The sequence below is a fragment of the Vicia villosa genome, unplaced genomic scaffold (genome assembly GCF_029867415.1).
Source record: "Vicia villosa cultivar HV-30 ecotype Madison, WI unplaced genomic scaffold, Vvil1.0 ctg.006462F_1_1, whole genome shotgun sequence".
NCBI classification, from domain to species: domain Eukaryota; kingdom Viridiplantae; phylum Streptophyta; class Magnoliopsida; order Fabales; family Fabaceae; genus Vicia; species Vicia villosa.
Genome location: NW_026706775.1, coordinates 4,923 through 23,270, shown reverse-complemented (window position 1 = coordinate 23,270; position 18,348 = coordinate 4,923). Strand labels below are relative to the sequence as shown.

General features: G+C 35.0%; 1 protein-coding gene across 6 annotated transcripts; it reads left to right on the top strand.

Annotated features, from left to right (window-relative positions):
- Positions 1–8,607: 8,607 nt before the first annotated feature.
- LOC131643000 (uncharacterized) lies at positions 8,608–18,106 on the top strand. 6 transcript variants are annotated; one of them, XM_058913148.1, is made up of 12 exons: positions 8,608–8,844; positions 9,221–9,369; positions 10,094–13,195; positions 13,713–14,255; positions 14,635–15,355; positions 15,602–15,765; positions 15,973–16,065; positions 16,153–16,257; positions 16,355–16,516; positions 16,991–17,141; positions 17,236–17,388; positions 17,466–18,106. In XM_058913148.1, exons 3-12 carry the CDS (start codon positions 10,094–10,096, stop codon positions 17,843–17,845), a joined length of 5,574 nt encoding a protein of 1,857 aa, XP_058769131.1. In that variant the 5' UTR covers positions 8,608–8,844; positions 9,221–9,369; the 3' UTR covers positions 17,846–18,106. The 6 variants fall into 6 exon arrangements, with proteins under 6 accessions (XP_058769131.1, XP_058769130.1, XP_058769129.1 ...); XM_058913147.1 differs by having other exon boundaries at positions 8,962–9,369; XM_058913146.1 differs by having other exon boundaries at positions 8,608–9,072.
- The last annotated feature ends 242 nt before the right edge of the window (positions 18,107–18,348 follow it).

Genomic DNA, 18,348 nt, shown 5'->3' with positions numbered 1-18,348 from the left:
TTCCGAAAATACCTCCCTCACCAGTTTCGGAAATGAACTTCCGAAATATGACCAAAAGTGGTTTTTTTTTATTTTTTGAATTGTTTCGCATTCTTATGGATTTCAATTGTTTCAGGAATATGGCAGGCAAACCAGCACGCATCAGACAGGGGAGAGAGACCCAGACAGCGTCGGCTAGACGCGAGCGGGCGGCGCAGTTGGCATCGACGCAGGGACATGGTCGTGTCCGAGTACCCGTGTAGATGGACGAGGGTACTTCCTCATCTGGATCGAGGAGTCGTCTGGCTCGGGTCTCTTCTTCCCATCAGCAGGAGGTACGAGAGGAGGAGGAGGAGGCAGTTAGATACCAGGAGGCGGAGAAGGAGGTACCGGATGTTAACCCTCCGCACGGGGAGGAGGAGAAGGAGGGCTACCCGCGAGGGCCCATTGACACGTCCGTGCTGATTTCCTTCCACGAGCACGTCGCTCGATATGTCTGGGAGAGAAAGGTATTTTTTATAATTTGTCCGACTTTTTTATTTACCCGTTTTTTATTTAGCTTTTTATTCCACATTTTCTTAACGGTCTAATTAACAATGTTTTTTTTTTGTTTTTGTTGTAACAGGAGAGACAGACTTTAAAAATGGTGAACCACTCCCGGAAGATTTTCGGTCTCTTTAAACCATAGGCGCAGTGGTTTAACGACGCGGTGACAGCTTCAGGGCTAGGTGGGCTGTGCATGACGGGGTATACCACCATCAGCCACGGCATGCAGGGGGCCTTTGTGGAGCGGTGACACAATGAGACGTCTTCTTTTCACTTACCGGCTGGGGAGATGACGATCACCTTGCACGATGTGCAGTGTCTTCTCCACTTGCCGATTAGGGGGATGCTGCTGGACCATTCCCGGATCCAGAGGGTCGATGCGATTGAGTGGATGACGATCTATCTGGGTATGGAGCCAGATATGGCTGATTTTGAGTGTCGGACGCAAATGGGCCTCATATCCGGTTCTCCATATTGAGCAATTATTACGAGCACCACTTGGTGGCGGCGGCCGAATCTGAGGATGCGGAGAACGACCTATTTATGGAGTATCACCGTGCCTGCGCTCTTCGGTGCTGGTTCATATTTTTGGTAGGCACTGCACTCTTTGTGGACAAGAGTGCAAGATACGTCGACGTGACCTACCTCCCCTACTTCATGGACTTGACTACCGTTCACCAGTGGAATTGGGGGTCAGCTATTCTGGTATACCTATACCAGAAGCTGAGTGAGGCCTCCAACTGGAGGACCAGACAGTTGACCGGATCCGCCACACTCCTGACGGTACGTTTCATTTTAATTATTTCACATTTATTTATGGTTCTATTTATTTTTAATACATTATCGTGTTTGTGTTTCAGGGCTGAATCATCTCCTTCTTCCCCCGCATCCACGGCTTCCACATTGATCCTGCGTACAAGGACGCCATGCCCAGGGCCGCCCGATACGTTGCAGTGGGACCATATCGTGGGTACCTCGACCGCACAGCTCACGATGACATCAGTTGGAGGCCATTCAGTGACTACACTGCTGTTGTCGCCTTTGACCGCATCTCGTTATATTCTGGCTGGTTGGCATGCGGTACCAACACCATGGTGAGGTATCGCCCTAAGCGGTGCATGCAGAAGTTTGAATTTGTGCAGATGATACCCAGGTCACCTTTTAAGGCTGCTCCCGACACAGTTACCCGAGTGGAGTTCACTGGCATATTTGCGGATTGAGAGCGTCATGTTCTCCCGGAGGAGTATTGGTACATGCAGGTCACCCAGGACTGGCACAGTGTGGAGGGGTATGTCACATGGTTCTATCGGGTGTCACATCCTCTGGTGACACCCGACGCTCCCGGCGCTCCTAGGCCAACATACGAGGAGGTCCTGGAGAACTAGCAGGCCGAGGATGACCATGCCATTGATCTCCTGCCGATCTGCCAGCGGATAGAGCTGCTTGGGCGGGACGCGTTGGACCGATGTATCATTGATCAGGGCTGTCCAGAGGCAGTCGCCGTGGTGGAGAGGATAGTCGGTGATACGGGTCATGCGGCGGCATATAGGAGGCAGAGGAGGTCGTAGGGAGTGAGGGTTAGGCATACCCAGTAGGGGTTCGAGTTTATTTTTCTTGTATTCGACTTGTATATTTCGCACACTATGACTCGTTTTGTATATATTATTCAGATTTTATTTATTATATTAGTATTTTATGTTGATATGTCGTTTATTTTGTTCGGTGTTTTCGTTTTGTATATATTACTCGTTTTGTATATATTTTGTACGAGACTGTTAAGAAAAGCATAAAAAAAAAGGAAATTTTTGCATAATTCGGAAATGCACTTCCGAAAATCCCCAAAAATTGTGAAAAAGGTATTTTCGGAAGTGCATCTCTGAAAACACTCTCTATTTAGTGATTTCGGAAGTGCACTTACGAAGTCTGGGAAAATTTATAAAAAAAATACTTCGGAGATGTAATTCCGAAGCAGGGGCAAGTTGGAGTTTTCGCCTGGAGGTCACTCCGTAGGGAGGTGGATAAAGAAATTTTCAATTTTAAAAAGGCTAGGCTTTGACTTTGTAAATCTATGGTATGCTAGACTCAGATTTTTTAAAATCTAGTCTATGCTAGCCCGAGTTATTAGCCATAGCTTATTCAAAATATTAAAAAAATAAATTAAAAAAAGCATATTATAGTTACTTACCTTATTTCCAACTTAAAGCGAAGTAGTATGAACAATCTTGGCCTTTCTCCCAATTGCAGTAGCTAGTGTTTGCTGTAATTCAAGTTCTCCTTTCTCTTTTTCGGTTTCTTACTACTCATTACATGTTTTATAGCAACTAATTTATGGTGGAGAAAAAAAGAATGGATGGAATAAAGTAAAATAGGAGCATTTTTACAAACAAGTAAAGTGCATTCATTGAGTGATGAAAATAATTTAAGCAAGGCATAACTTGAACTTCCTTCACAAAATGGGGGTTTTGGGTTAATCGGAGAAGAAAAGAATCAAAAGGGGAACAGTAAGGAATTAGCATTACTCTCTCCATGTCTCAAATAAAAGTATAAAACCGTACGATATATATATATATATATATATATATATATATATATATATATATATATATATATATATATATATATATATATATATATATATATATATATATATATATATATATATATATATATATATATATATATATATATATATATATATATATATATATATATAGAATCCCTACAAATTATAAAAAGTTAAAATCTTAATTTTTTTTCATTATTTAAGTTGCAAAAAATTATATTTATAAAAATTAATAATAAATAAGTAACTTAATTTAAATAACCAAAAACATGGTTTATAATTAGTTTTTATTTTAATAATAATAATGTTAATTATTATGTTAAAAAACCAAAAATAAATAACTAAATTATTTTAATAATAATATTTTAAGAATTATAAGAATATTTGGGATGATCCAAAGAGAAAACTAATCAATGACAACGTTTTTTTTTAATAAGCAATTGATTAATCAATGACAACGTTAATTCTGTCGTTGGAGGAGTTTATGGCCTATTTTCACAATTGTGAGAAAATGATGTGCAAGTCAAAAATAATGATTATTGCCGCAATTTGGTTAAAAACCACGTGGTGTCTTTGGCTCTTGCGTAACGGCGTCATTTTTAAGGGAGTGACGTTTATCTTTGATAATTGTATGTCGAGTATAGTTTTGAGGTCTTGGAAATGGTTATGTTCTTTAAGTAAAACCGTCGTTCTAAGCAACTTTTATATGTGGAATACCCTTCCCGTTCTCTGTTTTAGGATGTAAGAGGTTGTTTGGTTTGTAAAAGGGTGGAGTATCCCTTATACTCCCTTTTAATTGAATTATTTGCCTATTTATGTGCAACCTAAACCTCTGCAATCTAAAGAGGTTGTTATTGATAAGATGTCTGATGTTGTTTTCCCTATTTCAACTTACTACTTCTCGTAGCCTAGTGTCGTTGGAGGGATTGACAATAATTAACTGCAGGCATCTTGAAAAAGAGGCTCGGTTGTGGGGCTGCAGCCCGCTGTTTTATGCAAGCTGGGATTCATGTGGAAGTTGAAAGTACCCTCTAAAGTAAGTATGTTCGCTTGGAGATTTATTTTGGGAAGACTTCCAACTCGAGATCAATTAAAGAATAGAGACATTTTGGTAGAAGATAGAGATTGTTGTTGTGTTTTATGTTTCAATGTTATGGAGAATTCTAATCACCTATTCGAGTCATGCCCTTATACGACCAAAATTTGGGATAAGGTTGGAGATTGGTTGGGAAATTCGGTTAAGTCAACGAATGATGAGCTGAAGAATTTTGGAGAAAATTTTGATAAAATTAAGGCAATAGAAGAACGATTAACTGTAGGAGTCATTTGGTTAGCGGTAGTCTGGAATCTTTGGGTGACGAGAAACACTATTTTATTCAATGGTTACATCTTTAACTTTGACGATTGTCATAGTGCGATAGTTCTCGTATCTTGGAAGTGGTTTAGAACAGTTAATGATTCTTCTACGGCGTGTAATTTTCATTGTTGGAACACTTTACTGAAGGTTCGAAAAACACAATAAGGGGGGTTGGATTGGGTTTTTTTTATAAAATAAAAACTTAAGACATGTTTGGTTATCCTGGTTCGTTTGAACTCAAACTACTCCAGTCCACCCGCCAAGGTGATTTTGCCTCTCTCTTAGGAGGACTTAATCCACTAAATCAAACTTGATTACAACAACTTTCACAATGACAACCGTCAAAGTCTTCTTGAGTTAACCCACAACTCGGCTTCTCAAGGAACAATATGACAAAATAAAATCTTATGTGTTTACAAATATGCTTCTAATAAGCTTTATCACAAATGTGATGTATACACAATATTTAAGAACAATGCACAAAAATAATAAGAGAATGAATAGAGATTTTGATAGCTTGTGTGTGAGTATTCTATGTTTTTAACTTCAGTAGTGTCTTCAATATATAGTGCCGCTTTTGAACCGTTTGAGAGACACACTGTTCACCTTTGGAATGTTGAAATAATATGATTTAAGACCTTTCCAAAGATAGAGATTATTTCCATAGAATTGATGATCCAGTCGTTAATAGAAGATCTTGAATTTAATGACTTGTAACAGAACTAAGTATCAGAAGATAATGTATCAGAGAATTACGTCAGCGTTTGGTGCAAGAAGCATTTTCCTTATCAGAGTTTTATCAGAACTTCTGCTTCTGAGAAATCACAGTCAAAACCTGAGCAGTCGACAGCCTTACTAGTATGATCTTGGAGAGCTTGTTGTAGTGACTATCAGAACATGATATTCTTAGAACGGAGATCAAGTAACAATTACTTCTTGTTTTTGTGGACTTTCTTCACAATCATCAGAACTTCTTGTTCTTATAACCTTTCTTCAGAGATTAGATCTTCTTATTCTTGTAAATCTCTCTTTTGATGCAGCCTTCTGCTTTGTTTTCTGCTTCAGAACTTCTGAAACACAAATAACCGAAGGGGGCATATATGTTCTTATTAGAGATATGTGTTTGTTATCATCAAAACTATTTCAAGGATGTAGAATCAAACTTTGTTCTAACATTTACCTCTATCTTATATAAAGAGGTAAGTGGTTCGGCCGTGTAACTTTCATGTGATTAATATATTGAAAAAAAATATAATTAGAAATGGAGTCTACATTTAGTGTATGACCGTTCTTGGGAGGGAATCTATACAGAAAAAAGAAAGTCTTAATATTAAGAAGAGAATGTTTTTTCGAAACGTTTCTTAACTCTTCCACCCAAGCAACCAAATTATCCTCATGTTTCCTGAAAATTAGGATGAAGTAATAATCATAATAAAATAATAAAATAATGCAGTTTACTATACTTGGACTCAATTATAAATAGAAAAAGTGCCTAAATGTTTTGACTCAAATATAAAAAAAGTTACATTCCAAATAGGGGTGTAGTCGGATCGGTTTAGACTGGTTCTTGGTTAAAAAAAAGTCTGAACCAATAGTATCTTCATCGGTTTAGTTTGATTCGGTTTTTAACATTTTTAAAAAATGGAACCGAACCAAACTAATCGGTTTGGTTCGGTTTCGATTGATCGGTTTTTAATATTTTTTCAAACATTATATTTATCAATGTATTTTTCAATATTGTATTTTTCGATATATTTTATGCTATTATTTTTTCAAATAATACATTTCATATCATTTATTTCATGCTCTAATTTTTCAAACAACTTACAAGTTGCACTTAATCCATATATGAAACAATGATATAGTTCCATTGCATAATGAAATAAATTCACTATAAAAATTGAATCTTGACATCAGAATGTTGGAAATAGATTTGAAAGTTTAACAAATAGAATACAGAAAAACACACATCAATCAACATGTTTCCGCCTTAAATACACATAAAAACTATTTTGTAACAAGACTAGAAGGAGTTTTGTTGAAGAAGAAATCAGAAAGGTAAAAACAAATATGAAAATTAACTAAGAGAATTTAAACCCGAAAAAGGATACCATAACATATCATAGTGGCGATAGTGAAAGCAACATTTGAGGTAGACAATTAGAGAAGTAGTTTAGTGAAAACAAGTTTTTGTGACTTATTATTTTTACTTTATGTTTTAAAGTTTAGTTCTAAATGCGTGTTTTGTTTAAAGGAAGAAAGTAAAAAACAAAGATGGAGAATGGTTGGAAAGGTACAAAATCTGTGCTTAATGAAGGGTGAAATAAAGGATTTAGAGCGTAATTATTTTCATTGGTTCGGTTCATCGGTTTGGCGGTTCCTAAAAACTAAAACCGAGAACGACCGAACCAAACCACATCGATTTTATTGGTTCGGTTCGGTTTTATAGAACCGAACCATAAACAATCGATTTTATTTTGGTTTAGTTTAGTTTGGATTATCGGTTTAATTGGTTTTTTCTGACCCGCTTACACCCCTAATTCCAAAGGTGAACAGTTTGAGTGACAGTGTTTTGTTCACCGTTTGAGTGCCTAAATTATTGTTATTATTCTTAATACACATTTACATTAATGTTAGATGAACTGTACCCAGACGCTGCAACACACTCCTCCTTCAAAAGCAATTTGAATAGCACTCCGTCGATTTTCGCCCTACACAAAGTCAGAACCACCTGCTCGCTATGGATATGTACCAAGACTCTAGCCACACCAAAGCTTGATCTTTTAACAATATCATCATCTGAGCATACGTAGGTCCCAAAAGAGTTCACCAACTTCTCAAAGAACACCATAGACCATGCATGGCAGGGAACTCCTAGAATGCGAACCCATAAAATCCGGTCTGAATCAACGTCAGCTTCTTTCAGCGGTCTAATAACGTTAAACCATTGTTTCCACCAGGACTCCGCCTCACAAATCAGATCACAAATTTCACCTTCCTCCGTTTCATCCAGCAAGCACATGTTGGGGCCCAGAGGAGTTACTTTAATAGCATAGTAACCTTCAGAAAAAAAGTGCTCTTGAATGTTGTATGAAGAGCCAAGAACGTGAATAAAACCAACATACGCCTTTGCTAACGCGGACTTCACTTCACCATCCGAAGAGAATACCACCTCTTTATCATTTTGACTCACACCAATCTGACCGTCACCCTTCTGCACATCTTCACCACCTCCGCCAAAGAAACCGCCCCTTTACCTCTGCGTTCCACCGAAACGTTCCCTACCGGAAACGAATCCCCGCCAAACGACTGCGTCGTTGATACGCCATTCACTTTTCTGTTATCCTTGATGACAACCTCCTCATTACGTGAGAAACGAGGAATGTTCGCATGAATCTTCAACCCGTCAATCATAATAGCATCAAGTTTCACAGCCAACATTCTCACATCTTCTACCTCACTAAATCGGGAATGGATTAGGTGACTTTGGGTTTCCATAACTTTGGTAACTTTAGTTTTATTTAAGGAGAGAGAAAGTAAATTTTTTGGAGGGAAAGTAGATGAGTGAGAGTGATATAGGAGAGAGATAGAGACAAAGTCATGGTGACTTTCCCTCCCTAAAGTCACCCAAACCCAACCCCACTAAATCTGCCGAAACCAAACCTTCTCCCCCATTTGTTCCTTCTCGGGGCAATGACGACTTCTACGCACTTCCCTACGCATCCAAACAAACCGAACAAGTCCACCGCTTTGATTCTATCTGGAAAATTAGAGCAAAAAATGGAGGATACCTCATCATGCTCCTTTCCCCTTATCCTTCCCTTATACGAAAAAACGTCCCACCTATCTCGCAAATTGCTGAAAGCTTTCTTAGTCACTGATTTCCACTCCATACTAACTCCACCAAACCACCGCCTCCAGCCGCCTAACAGAGACACCCCTCGCCGTTAGAGGAGAGAGAACAGAGCATGTGGTTTATTTTTATAATTAATTTGAAACTTTGGTTATTTACGTAATCTTTTTGAAAAACTTAGCTATTTTAAAAAATATATTCCTTTTTTGATTCTTTTCGTTTCAAATTTCCTTTTCCTTTCACTAAAAGAAAAAGAAGCTATACCCCCATCCATTTTGTGGAAAAAGTTAAAATTGTGCCTTGCTTCACTCTTTTTTCATCACTCAATCAATCAATTTGTGCCTTCCTTACATTACCGCTATTTTACTTTATTCCATCCATTCTTTTCTTCTCCACCATAAATTTGTGGCTACAAAACATTTATATCTGTTGTAAGAAACCAAATAATTAGAGAGAGGAGAACTTGAATTGCTGTGAACACTAGCTTCTCCAATTTGATATAAGGCCAAGATTCTTTATACCACTTTGCTCAAAGTTAGAAATAAGGTAAATAACAATCATATGTTTTTTTATTTTATTTGTAGTATTTATCATGGTTATTGAATATTTTCTGTATACTGGCAATGATTATGGCTAAAAAATGAATACACGAAATCTTGCTAGGTTTATAAACCATTTTTGTGAGCCTAATTTATTTGTACAATAATATTTGATCACAAACCATGATTGGCTCGAGTTATGTTGATTGCTGCTGACAATATCCCCTCTTTACAGGTAGCTTATTTAATAGTACTATATTGTCTCCTAATTAATTTTTCCTTCATAGTCCTCTCATCTTCCATTTTATCATTGTTTGTTAGAATCAATATTGAGATGATTCTCTATCTCATTTCTCTCTTGGTTGATATCATAACTTGATTAGAATCAAAGACATTGAAATATATTCTCTCTTGCTGCTTTTTGCTTGCCGCCGAATTTGAACTGAAGAAAGCAGTGCCTAGTAGAGAAATACGAAGATTAATTGTTCATTCAACTTGAGCTTGCATTCAAATTGGTGTAAAAAAAAAACAGGTAAAATGCAATAATATGGTTGTCTTATTTATATTCTAATGTTACTTATAAAAGAATCATTATATCACTATAGACAACTTATGTTTATTTCTTGTTTTATTCTCAATTCAAGTTTTCTTTTTGATCTCTTATTGTTATAACAATTACTTCAAATATATAATGATTATTACATGATCTCTTTTTATACTGTTGGGTATTCTATGGATATTTTATTTGTTTCATGGTGCATATATTATATATGCTTTTTATTTATGGCGATAGAGATTTTAGATTAGCCTCGTTGTTCTTTGGGATTTGTTTTGGTGTTACACTTATTTATACTCCGTATTGGGTTGAAATGTCTCTTATGCTACCAATTAATACTTTCTGTAATCTTTAAACTTTATGTATATGGTTGTTTGTAATGCACAACTTAATGAAATGCTACCTAAATTCCTCTATTCTTTTCATTGAATTTTCTTTTTTTTTTTTAAAGCTCTCCTCTCTTTTTCCCTCTAAATTCTCAAACAAAGTATTAAGATTCTAGGTGAAGAGGCGGTGTCTCTCATTTATGTGGTTGTTCTTGACCCAATGTGGATGTCCATCATGACCCATCACCTGAATACCTTCAATCCTGTATTTGTCACTTAACTTTATGCAATGCTGAACATTTATGCTTAATTTTGATCTATTGAAGCAATGCTGAACAATTAGGCCTAACTTTGATTTATTGAAAATGATTTAGATGACGAGTTTTCTGATTGATTACACGAAGCAAAATGTAGAGAAATTGTTAAATGAAGCGCTGAAAGAATTACGTTATATATGTTGCTTCACTTGCATTGCTAATGATTTTGAAGAAGAAAAAGTCTGGTTGGAAGCAGAAAGGACATCTGTTGGGCAGCGTGTTAAGGTTGCAAAAAGAAGAGGAGAAGATGTTCAAGCTAATGCTCTTTTTTGGGAAGAAGAAGCTGACAAGCTCATTCGAGAAGACACCAAAACAAAACAAAAATGTTTTTTTGGATTATGTCCTCATTGCTTATGGCGATACAAAAGGGGAAAGGAACTGGAAAATAAGAAAGACCAAATAAAAAAGTTTATGGAAACTGGAAAGGAACTTGCAATCGGCCTCCCTGCTACTCTTCCAGATGTTGAACGTTATTCATCCCGACACTATATCTCTTTTAAAAGTAGAGAATCCAAATATAAAGAGCTTCTGGATGCACTGGAAGATGACACCAATTATATAATCGGGTTGCAAGGGATGGGGGGTACAGGAAAAACTACATTGGCCAAAGAAGTGGGTAAGAAACTTAAGCAATCCAAACAATTTACGTGCATTATTGATACAACAGTATCATTTTCTCCTGATATTAAAAAGATTCAAGATGATATTGCTGGACCCTTGGGAATGAAATTTGATGACTGTAGTGAATCAGATAGACCCAAAAAACTATGGAAAAGATTAACTAATGGTGAAAAGATTCTTCTAATATTGGATGATGTTTGGGGAGATATTGATTTTGAAGAAATAGGGATTCCATATAGTGACAATCACAAAGGTTGTCGAGTTCTTGTAACCACGCGCAATGTGTTGGTATGCAACAGATTAGGATGCAGTAAGACAATCAGATTGGAGCTCTTATCTGAAGAAGATGCGTGGGAAATGTTCAAACATCATGCTGGTCTTACTGAAATTTCAACTCAAAGTTTGCTCGACAAGGGTCGTAAAATTGCAAATGAGTGCAAAAGATTACCAATTGCAATAGCGGCGATCGCTAGTAGTTTGAAAGGAAAACAACATCGGGAAGAATGGGACATGGCCTTAAAATCCTTGCAAAAACATGTGTCAATGCACGATGATGTTGTTGATGATGATGATTTGTTTAAAATATATGAGTGCTTGAAATTTAGCTATGATAATATGAATGATGGAAAGGCCAAAAGACTATTCCTTTTGTGTTCTGTATTTCGAGAAGATGAAGAAATTTCTATTGAAAGATTAATAAGACTGGGCATAGGAGCTGGCCTTTTTGGGGAAAATTATGGCAACTACGAAGATGCTCGAAGTCAAGTAGTTATATCCAAAAATAAACTCATAGATTCTTGTTTATTGTTGGAGGTAGATCAAAAGAGAGTGAAAATGCATGACTTGGTTCGTGATGCAGCCCAAAGGATTGCGATTAAAGAGATCCAAACAATAAAGTTGTATGATAAAAATCAAAAGGCAATGGTTGAAAGGGAGAAGAATGTTAAATATTTGTTATGGGAAGGAAAACTAAAGAGCGTGCTTTCATGCAAGCTTGATAGTTCAAAGCTCCAAATTCTAATTGTTATCATGTATAAGGACGGTGATTTCCATAAAGAGAAAACCGAAGTCCCAGACTCATTTTTTGAAAATATTAGCGGTCTTCGATGTTTTCACTTATGTAGTGATTTTTATGGAGCAACTCTATCATTACCTCCATCAATTCAATCTTTGAAGAATATTCGATCTCTTCTTTTTAAGTGTGTTGATTTGGGTGATATCTCTATTTTCGGAAGTCTGCAAAGTCTTGAGACACTTGATTTGGATAATTGTAAAATCAATGAATTGCCAAATGAACTTGCAAAACTACACAATCTTAGATTGTTGTACTTGAAAAGTTGTGATATTATAAGGAATAATCCATTTGAAGTGATTGAAGAATGCTCCTCACTCGAAGAGTTGTATTTCATACACAGTTTTAATGATTGTTGCCAAGAAATAACCTTTCCAATGCTACAAAGATTTATAGTGGATGATGATTGGAGGTTTGTGGATGATTCACTATCAAAATGCTTGTCTATTTTACATCAAGAAAATAGAAATTTATTGTCTGAAAAAAAACTCAAGGATTGTATGCAAGCAGTAGAGGTTCTTAGACTAAGAAAACTTCGGTGGGGATGGATAAATATCATACCTGAGATTGTTTCTATGGATAATGGTATGAATGATCTCGTCGAGCTTAGATTGAGTTACATTTCACAACTTAAGTGTCTCATTGACACTAAGCGTGGAAATTCTCAAGCAACATCTGTCTTCTCCAAGTTGGTTGTATTACAATTGGAAGAAATGGAAAGTTTGGAAGAATTGTGCAATGGTCCTCTTTCTTTTGATTCATTCAAGAATTTAGAGAAGCTGACCATCAAGTATTGCAATCAGTTGCAAAGCTTATTTATGTGCAACTTAAATCTCTGCAATCTAAAGAGCTTGTTATTGATAGGATGTCCGATGTTGTTCTCTCTATTTCAACTTACTACTTCTCGTAGCCTAGTGTCATTGGAGGAATTGAAAATACTTTGGTGCAGGCATCTTGAATACATAATAACAGACGAAAGAAAAGAGAAAGAATCGAGAGGAGAAATAGTTGCTGATGATGAAAATGATAGCAAGAGGAGTCACAAATCAATGTTTCCAAAACTTAAAGATCTTAAAATTGATATGTGTTGTGGGTTAGAATTTATACTTCCATTTCTATCTATTCAGGATCTTCCGTCACTTGAATCTTTTACAATAAGTTATTGTGAGAAGCTGCAATACATATTTGGCCAATATGTACAACTTGGTTCTCTAAAACAAATGATTCTTCATTCTTTGCCCAATTTAATAAATATTTTTCCAAAATGTCATCTTACCACATCTTCTTCCATTTCTAGAGATGCCTCCAAGCCAGAAAAACAATCAGAACCTATGAAACGCACTGTCTTTTTATGGAGAGATATATGTTGCTTTGGTAAAAAAAACTGGCACAAATCCACGAGTTCTACGAGTACTGAAACCCCATTGGTTTCTGAAGATAAACAGCCGGATTGCTTAATAGCTTCGGTAAGCCTCTCACCTTCTGTTATGTCATCTTTTGATACTTTGTTTTAATTTGATATTATAACATTTGTATGAATAATATAATTAGAAATGGAGTCTACATTTAGTGTATGACCGTTCTTGGGAGGGAATCTATACAGAAAAAAAGTCTTAATATTAAGAAGAAATTTTTTTTTGAAACGTTTCTTAACTCTTCCACCCAAGCAACCAAATTATCTTCACATTTCCTGAAAATTGGGATGAAGTAATAATCATAATAAAATAACGCAGTTTACTATACTTGGACTCAATTATAAATAGAAAAAGTGCCTAAATTTTTTTGACTCAAATATAAAAAAAGTTACATATTCTATGCATATTTAAAGTTAGTATGCATAATACACATTTACATTAATTGCTTAATGTTATGAGATGGACATTATAATTGAGGAAAGACTATTAAATACACATTGACATTATAATTTTAAGAGATGAAGTTCAATTCCTTCTAATGTTATCAATTTGGATTACATAATTACAGGAATCCGATTCCAATTCCTTCAAGATATGGGAACGTGTTCAATGTCTTTTGACACAATCACTCTTCATGTGGAATATTAAAGAGATTGAATTAGTTAATATTTTAAAGATAGAATCAATATTTATCCTATCTATTGCTCCAAGAATATTGTTGGAAACTTTGACAATTAGGTACTGTAATAATTTGAAGCACGTAATAATAGAAACCAGAGATTATGAAAGTGGTGGCAACAACTGGCACAATATCTTCCCAAAATTAAAAGAGATCAGGGTCGAAGGATGCATGAAGTTAGAATACATATTTGGACATTACTTGGAGGCTCATCAAAACCATAATGAGATTCACCTTTATCTTCCAGCTTTGGAACGTCTCGTTCTTAGGAATCTGCCAAAGTTAGTCACCACGTGTTCCAAACATTATCGCACAACATATCCACTTTTGGAATATCTTGTAGTTGAGAAGTGCTCGCAGTTTGCTATCAAATCTATTGGCGATCTCACAATTCCTTTGGTTTCAAAATCTCTCGACACTACAATCAAGAAGGTATCCCTCAACTTATATCTGTCACTACTCACTAGTACTCCAGTCTTAGTGGATTAATTCATGACAGTTAATACTAATGAGAAAAAAATCTATACCATACTTGGGTTGTTAATATCTTGTTTTCTTGTAGTGACCACAATTGTTTGTCTAAATTTTATAATTTAATGGTTTTAAAAATATAAATATTTGAATTTCATGTTAAAAATTATGATATTGTCTATTTAGATTATATAGTTGATAGAATGTCCAATAATAACATATTAAGGAATCAAGAATAGTTGTTTGCCCAAAAATAACCGATAAAGAATAGCTCATAATGTTAGTGTCTTTTTTCTAACTGATTTCTAATGTTATTATCATACTGTTAATTTATTTTCAGCAGGAATTGAATGGGAACATGGATCATTTTCTTGCTTTAAAAAGTCTCAAGGTGTATGATTGCAAAGTAGAAAATATATATTTTCTGAATGAAGTACATGAACAACAAATGAACTTAGGTTTGCAGTACATTGAGTTGCATGATCTTCCTACGACAACTTGTTTGTTGGTTGGTCCCAAAAATTCATTTTCTCTCAATCACCTTACACGGATAAAAATCTTCCGATGCGAAAAATTGGAAATTGTGTTTTCCACTTCTCTATTAAGATGCCTACCACAATTGCTTTTTCTGAGAATACAAGAATGCAAAGAGTTGAAGCATATTATTAAAGATGATTTGAAGAATGAAAATTCCACAAATTTTCAATCTACAAACACATACTTCCCAAAGCTAGAAATACTTGGTGTGGTAAACTGCAACAAGCTCAAATACGTCTTTCAGACTTCCATATGCAAAGTGCTTCCAAATCTAAAGGCTCTGATGATAAGAGAATCATATGAGCTAGAAGAAATATTCAAAAGTGAAGGTGATGATCAAAAACTTGAGATTCCAAATCTGAATGTTGTAGCATTCATCAATCTGCCAAACCTCTGCAAAGATCAAGAAGTGCATTTTGAGGGTGTAAATTATCGTCTTGTACGTAATTGTCATAAACTCTCTCTGACTTCAGCATCAAAATCCGACCGGATTGGTAACATTATTTATTTTGTTGACAAAATAGGTACACACTATATCCAATATTTTTCCCGACTATTTAATAAATAATTACATATTATGCAATGATATTATTTATTAAAATAACTGACACGTGTATACTTATTTCTTGTGATGTTTCTCATAATTTATGAATTTGTGCGTCTTTAAACTTGAAAATGATGATTTATAGTTGAAAGTAAACATCTTCATCTAATATTATGATCATGAGTTACTATATAATGGCCTTAATCTCTATAATATTTTGCTATAGATACTGAAATCTCTATGGAATTGTCGATTCTATTGCAACCATTAGAAGAAGTGTACCAAAGCCAGTACACCTGTAATCAAAATCCAAGTTCAGAAATCACTCAAGAATTTGCAGCTGGGGTTGAAGCGGAAACAACACCAGGACACATATTGACTTCTTCACAGGTCAATAGTGTTACCGCTCTATTTATTCAAGCTTACAGACCTGAATACGATCACCACGAATATCATTGAATCGAAATGTGTTTAAGAACAAGTTTTTTTCTAAATGCCATGTTCCCTTTGATATTCGTATCCTATCCATATCAACCTTGAAATAAATGTAATTAATATAGTTTCATATTACTAATTCTACTTTTCTTCTTGTTACAGGTGTTGATGAATGAACAATCAATGGATCAACAACTTTTGATGAACCAACAACACTCACTTCGAGAAACTGATGATACTACCATCAAACCACAGGTAAACCTACAAAAAAGAAAAATTTTACTTCAGGTGCTTCTTACAAATATATTACAACTTATTTATATTTGCATGCCATGAAATTAGTTGGCTGGTTCTACTACACAAGAAAAATATTTAGCAGCAAATTCGTCTTCCATTTCAGAAACAAAGAATGAGCCACCTATACAATTAGTTGCTCCTAAACAAAAGGTATTTCCCCTCTTTTGCATGTATTTTTCTTTTTACCTTTTTCAATGCAGTAATTGAATTGTATTACAATCTTAAACAACCTTTTAAATTTAAGCAGGGTATTGAAATAAGTGATGAAGAAGGAATTACATCAACTAATGTTGAGACTTTAACATCCTCAACTCATTCAAAATCAGACAGTTCATCATCACCTCATTTAGAATTAGTCAGTTCGTCATCAGATCCATTAATTACTTCTGAGTTTAAACCATCTTCAGAGGTAATGTTGTCTTGTTTTTTTATTCATTATTCATTTACCGTTATGAGAATGGATTCCTAAAAATCAAATTTCAAACTAATTTTGATGTAAATAATTTTTTTATAGTCTACTGCTTCTAATTCTTGTATCCAAAGTTATGAGAAATTATTGCTTGAAAATTATGGAGGCTTAACATTGAAATTCTTGTTTTCTATTGTTTATTCAATCGGTAATAAAAGCAGGCTCTTACATATTTAAAATGTCAACTAAGTGGTGAGAGTTTTACATCATAACCTTAAGGGGCGAGGTTGAAATGTCGGTACGACAAATGAAAAATGTTTATTAGTGATACTTTATTTAATAATAATTTCCACCTTTTCTAGTTTTTTCTTTTAAATTTAAAAATTTTCAAACTAAAATATATAATCTTAAATATAGCAAGGATGATCCTATATATTTTAAGACAATGTCATTTGTGTATTTAAGTCTTTGCAGAAAGATGGTGATTGCCAAATAGCCACAACCTCTTTGCCCATTGCCACTTCGGAGAAATTTTTTGAAGGTGAAGTGTCTTTGAATATATTTCCAGAGAGCAATGATGAAGGTGAATACTCTTTTATTATACTTTCAGATACCAATGATGAAGGTGAAGACTCTTTGAATATATTTTCTATTCTTAAGTTACTTCAACGGTAATCACCCATTTGAATTGAACTTTTTCCTATCCTACATTTCTTCAGTTTCTCTAAATGATGATGCTTTCATAAAAGTAATAAGCTCAAATGTTAAGGAAGAGAATCCTAAGGAGGGTGACATAGGAGTTTCCAAATCTAATCCCTCTTCTAGCATCATATCCACTATTGCATCTCAGTTTCCTTCAATTTCTTCCAAAGGTAATATATTGCTTCATTTTATTTTTAATTAATTTTATTATGCTCAAATGTTTAATTACTATTTCTTGTACTTTTAGAAGAACCTTCTCAAATGGATGAAGATTTAAGTTCAACTTTGGCTGTCACAAGGGAGCTCGAGCAACTAGCTTCCAAGAAGCATTTGAATCACGAGAACTTATATTTGTTGAATGATTTCCTTGCCAAGCATCCTTCTCTTTGTCTAAGAGATACTTCGCTTAGTAATAGATACAAGGGCTATGCCTACAACTTACTAGCTGAGCTATTGAAATTCCTCCAAACGCACAGTGTGCTTGATGTATTGGGCTCACGCCGGTCTGAACTTGTTGAGTTATTACAAGATGTGCGCAGCTTTGCTTTTGATAAAGATTGGTTGGATGGTGTCGAAAGGCGTATTATTCATCAAGAGGCGGTTTTAAATGCCCCTATTGGCTATTAGGCAATGCTAATTTGCTATGCTTTTAGGTGTGTGAGTTGTCTTTGGGTGTAGGTTTCTTCTCATATGAAATAAACTTATTTGTTTATTTGTCTTACACTTTTAATATCAATGGTACCGTGAATTCTTATCTACCCAACTCAAAAAGTTGGGTAAAGTTACTTCCTGTGTAAAATACATTGAAAACAACAATTAATTGTAATATTTAATAAATAATTAATTGTGTTAAAATTAGATGGCTTCATATAAATGGTTGAATGTACACTACCCAACTTTTTGTGATGGGTAGAGAAGTTGTCCCCATAATTTTAACTAATAGAGCCCATTATCCTCTCCTTTTTTTTCTTGTAAAATAGTCCACCAACATGTCAAACCTCTTATCCAAAATGTGTATAAGTAAAAAAGGAAAAACTGAAAAAATTCCTCCAATAATGGAAAAATGACTACAAGTTTTTGGGCAGTTACTTAATGGAGCAATGACTGCTAGTTATGAGGTGTTATTATTG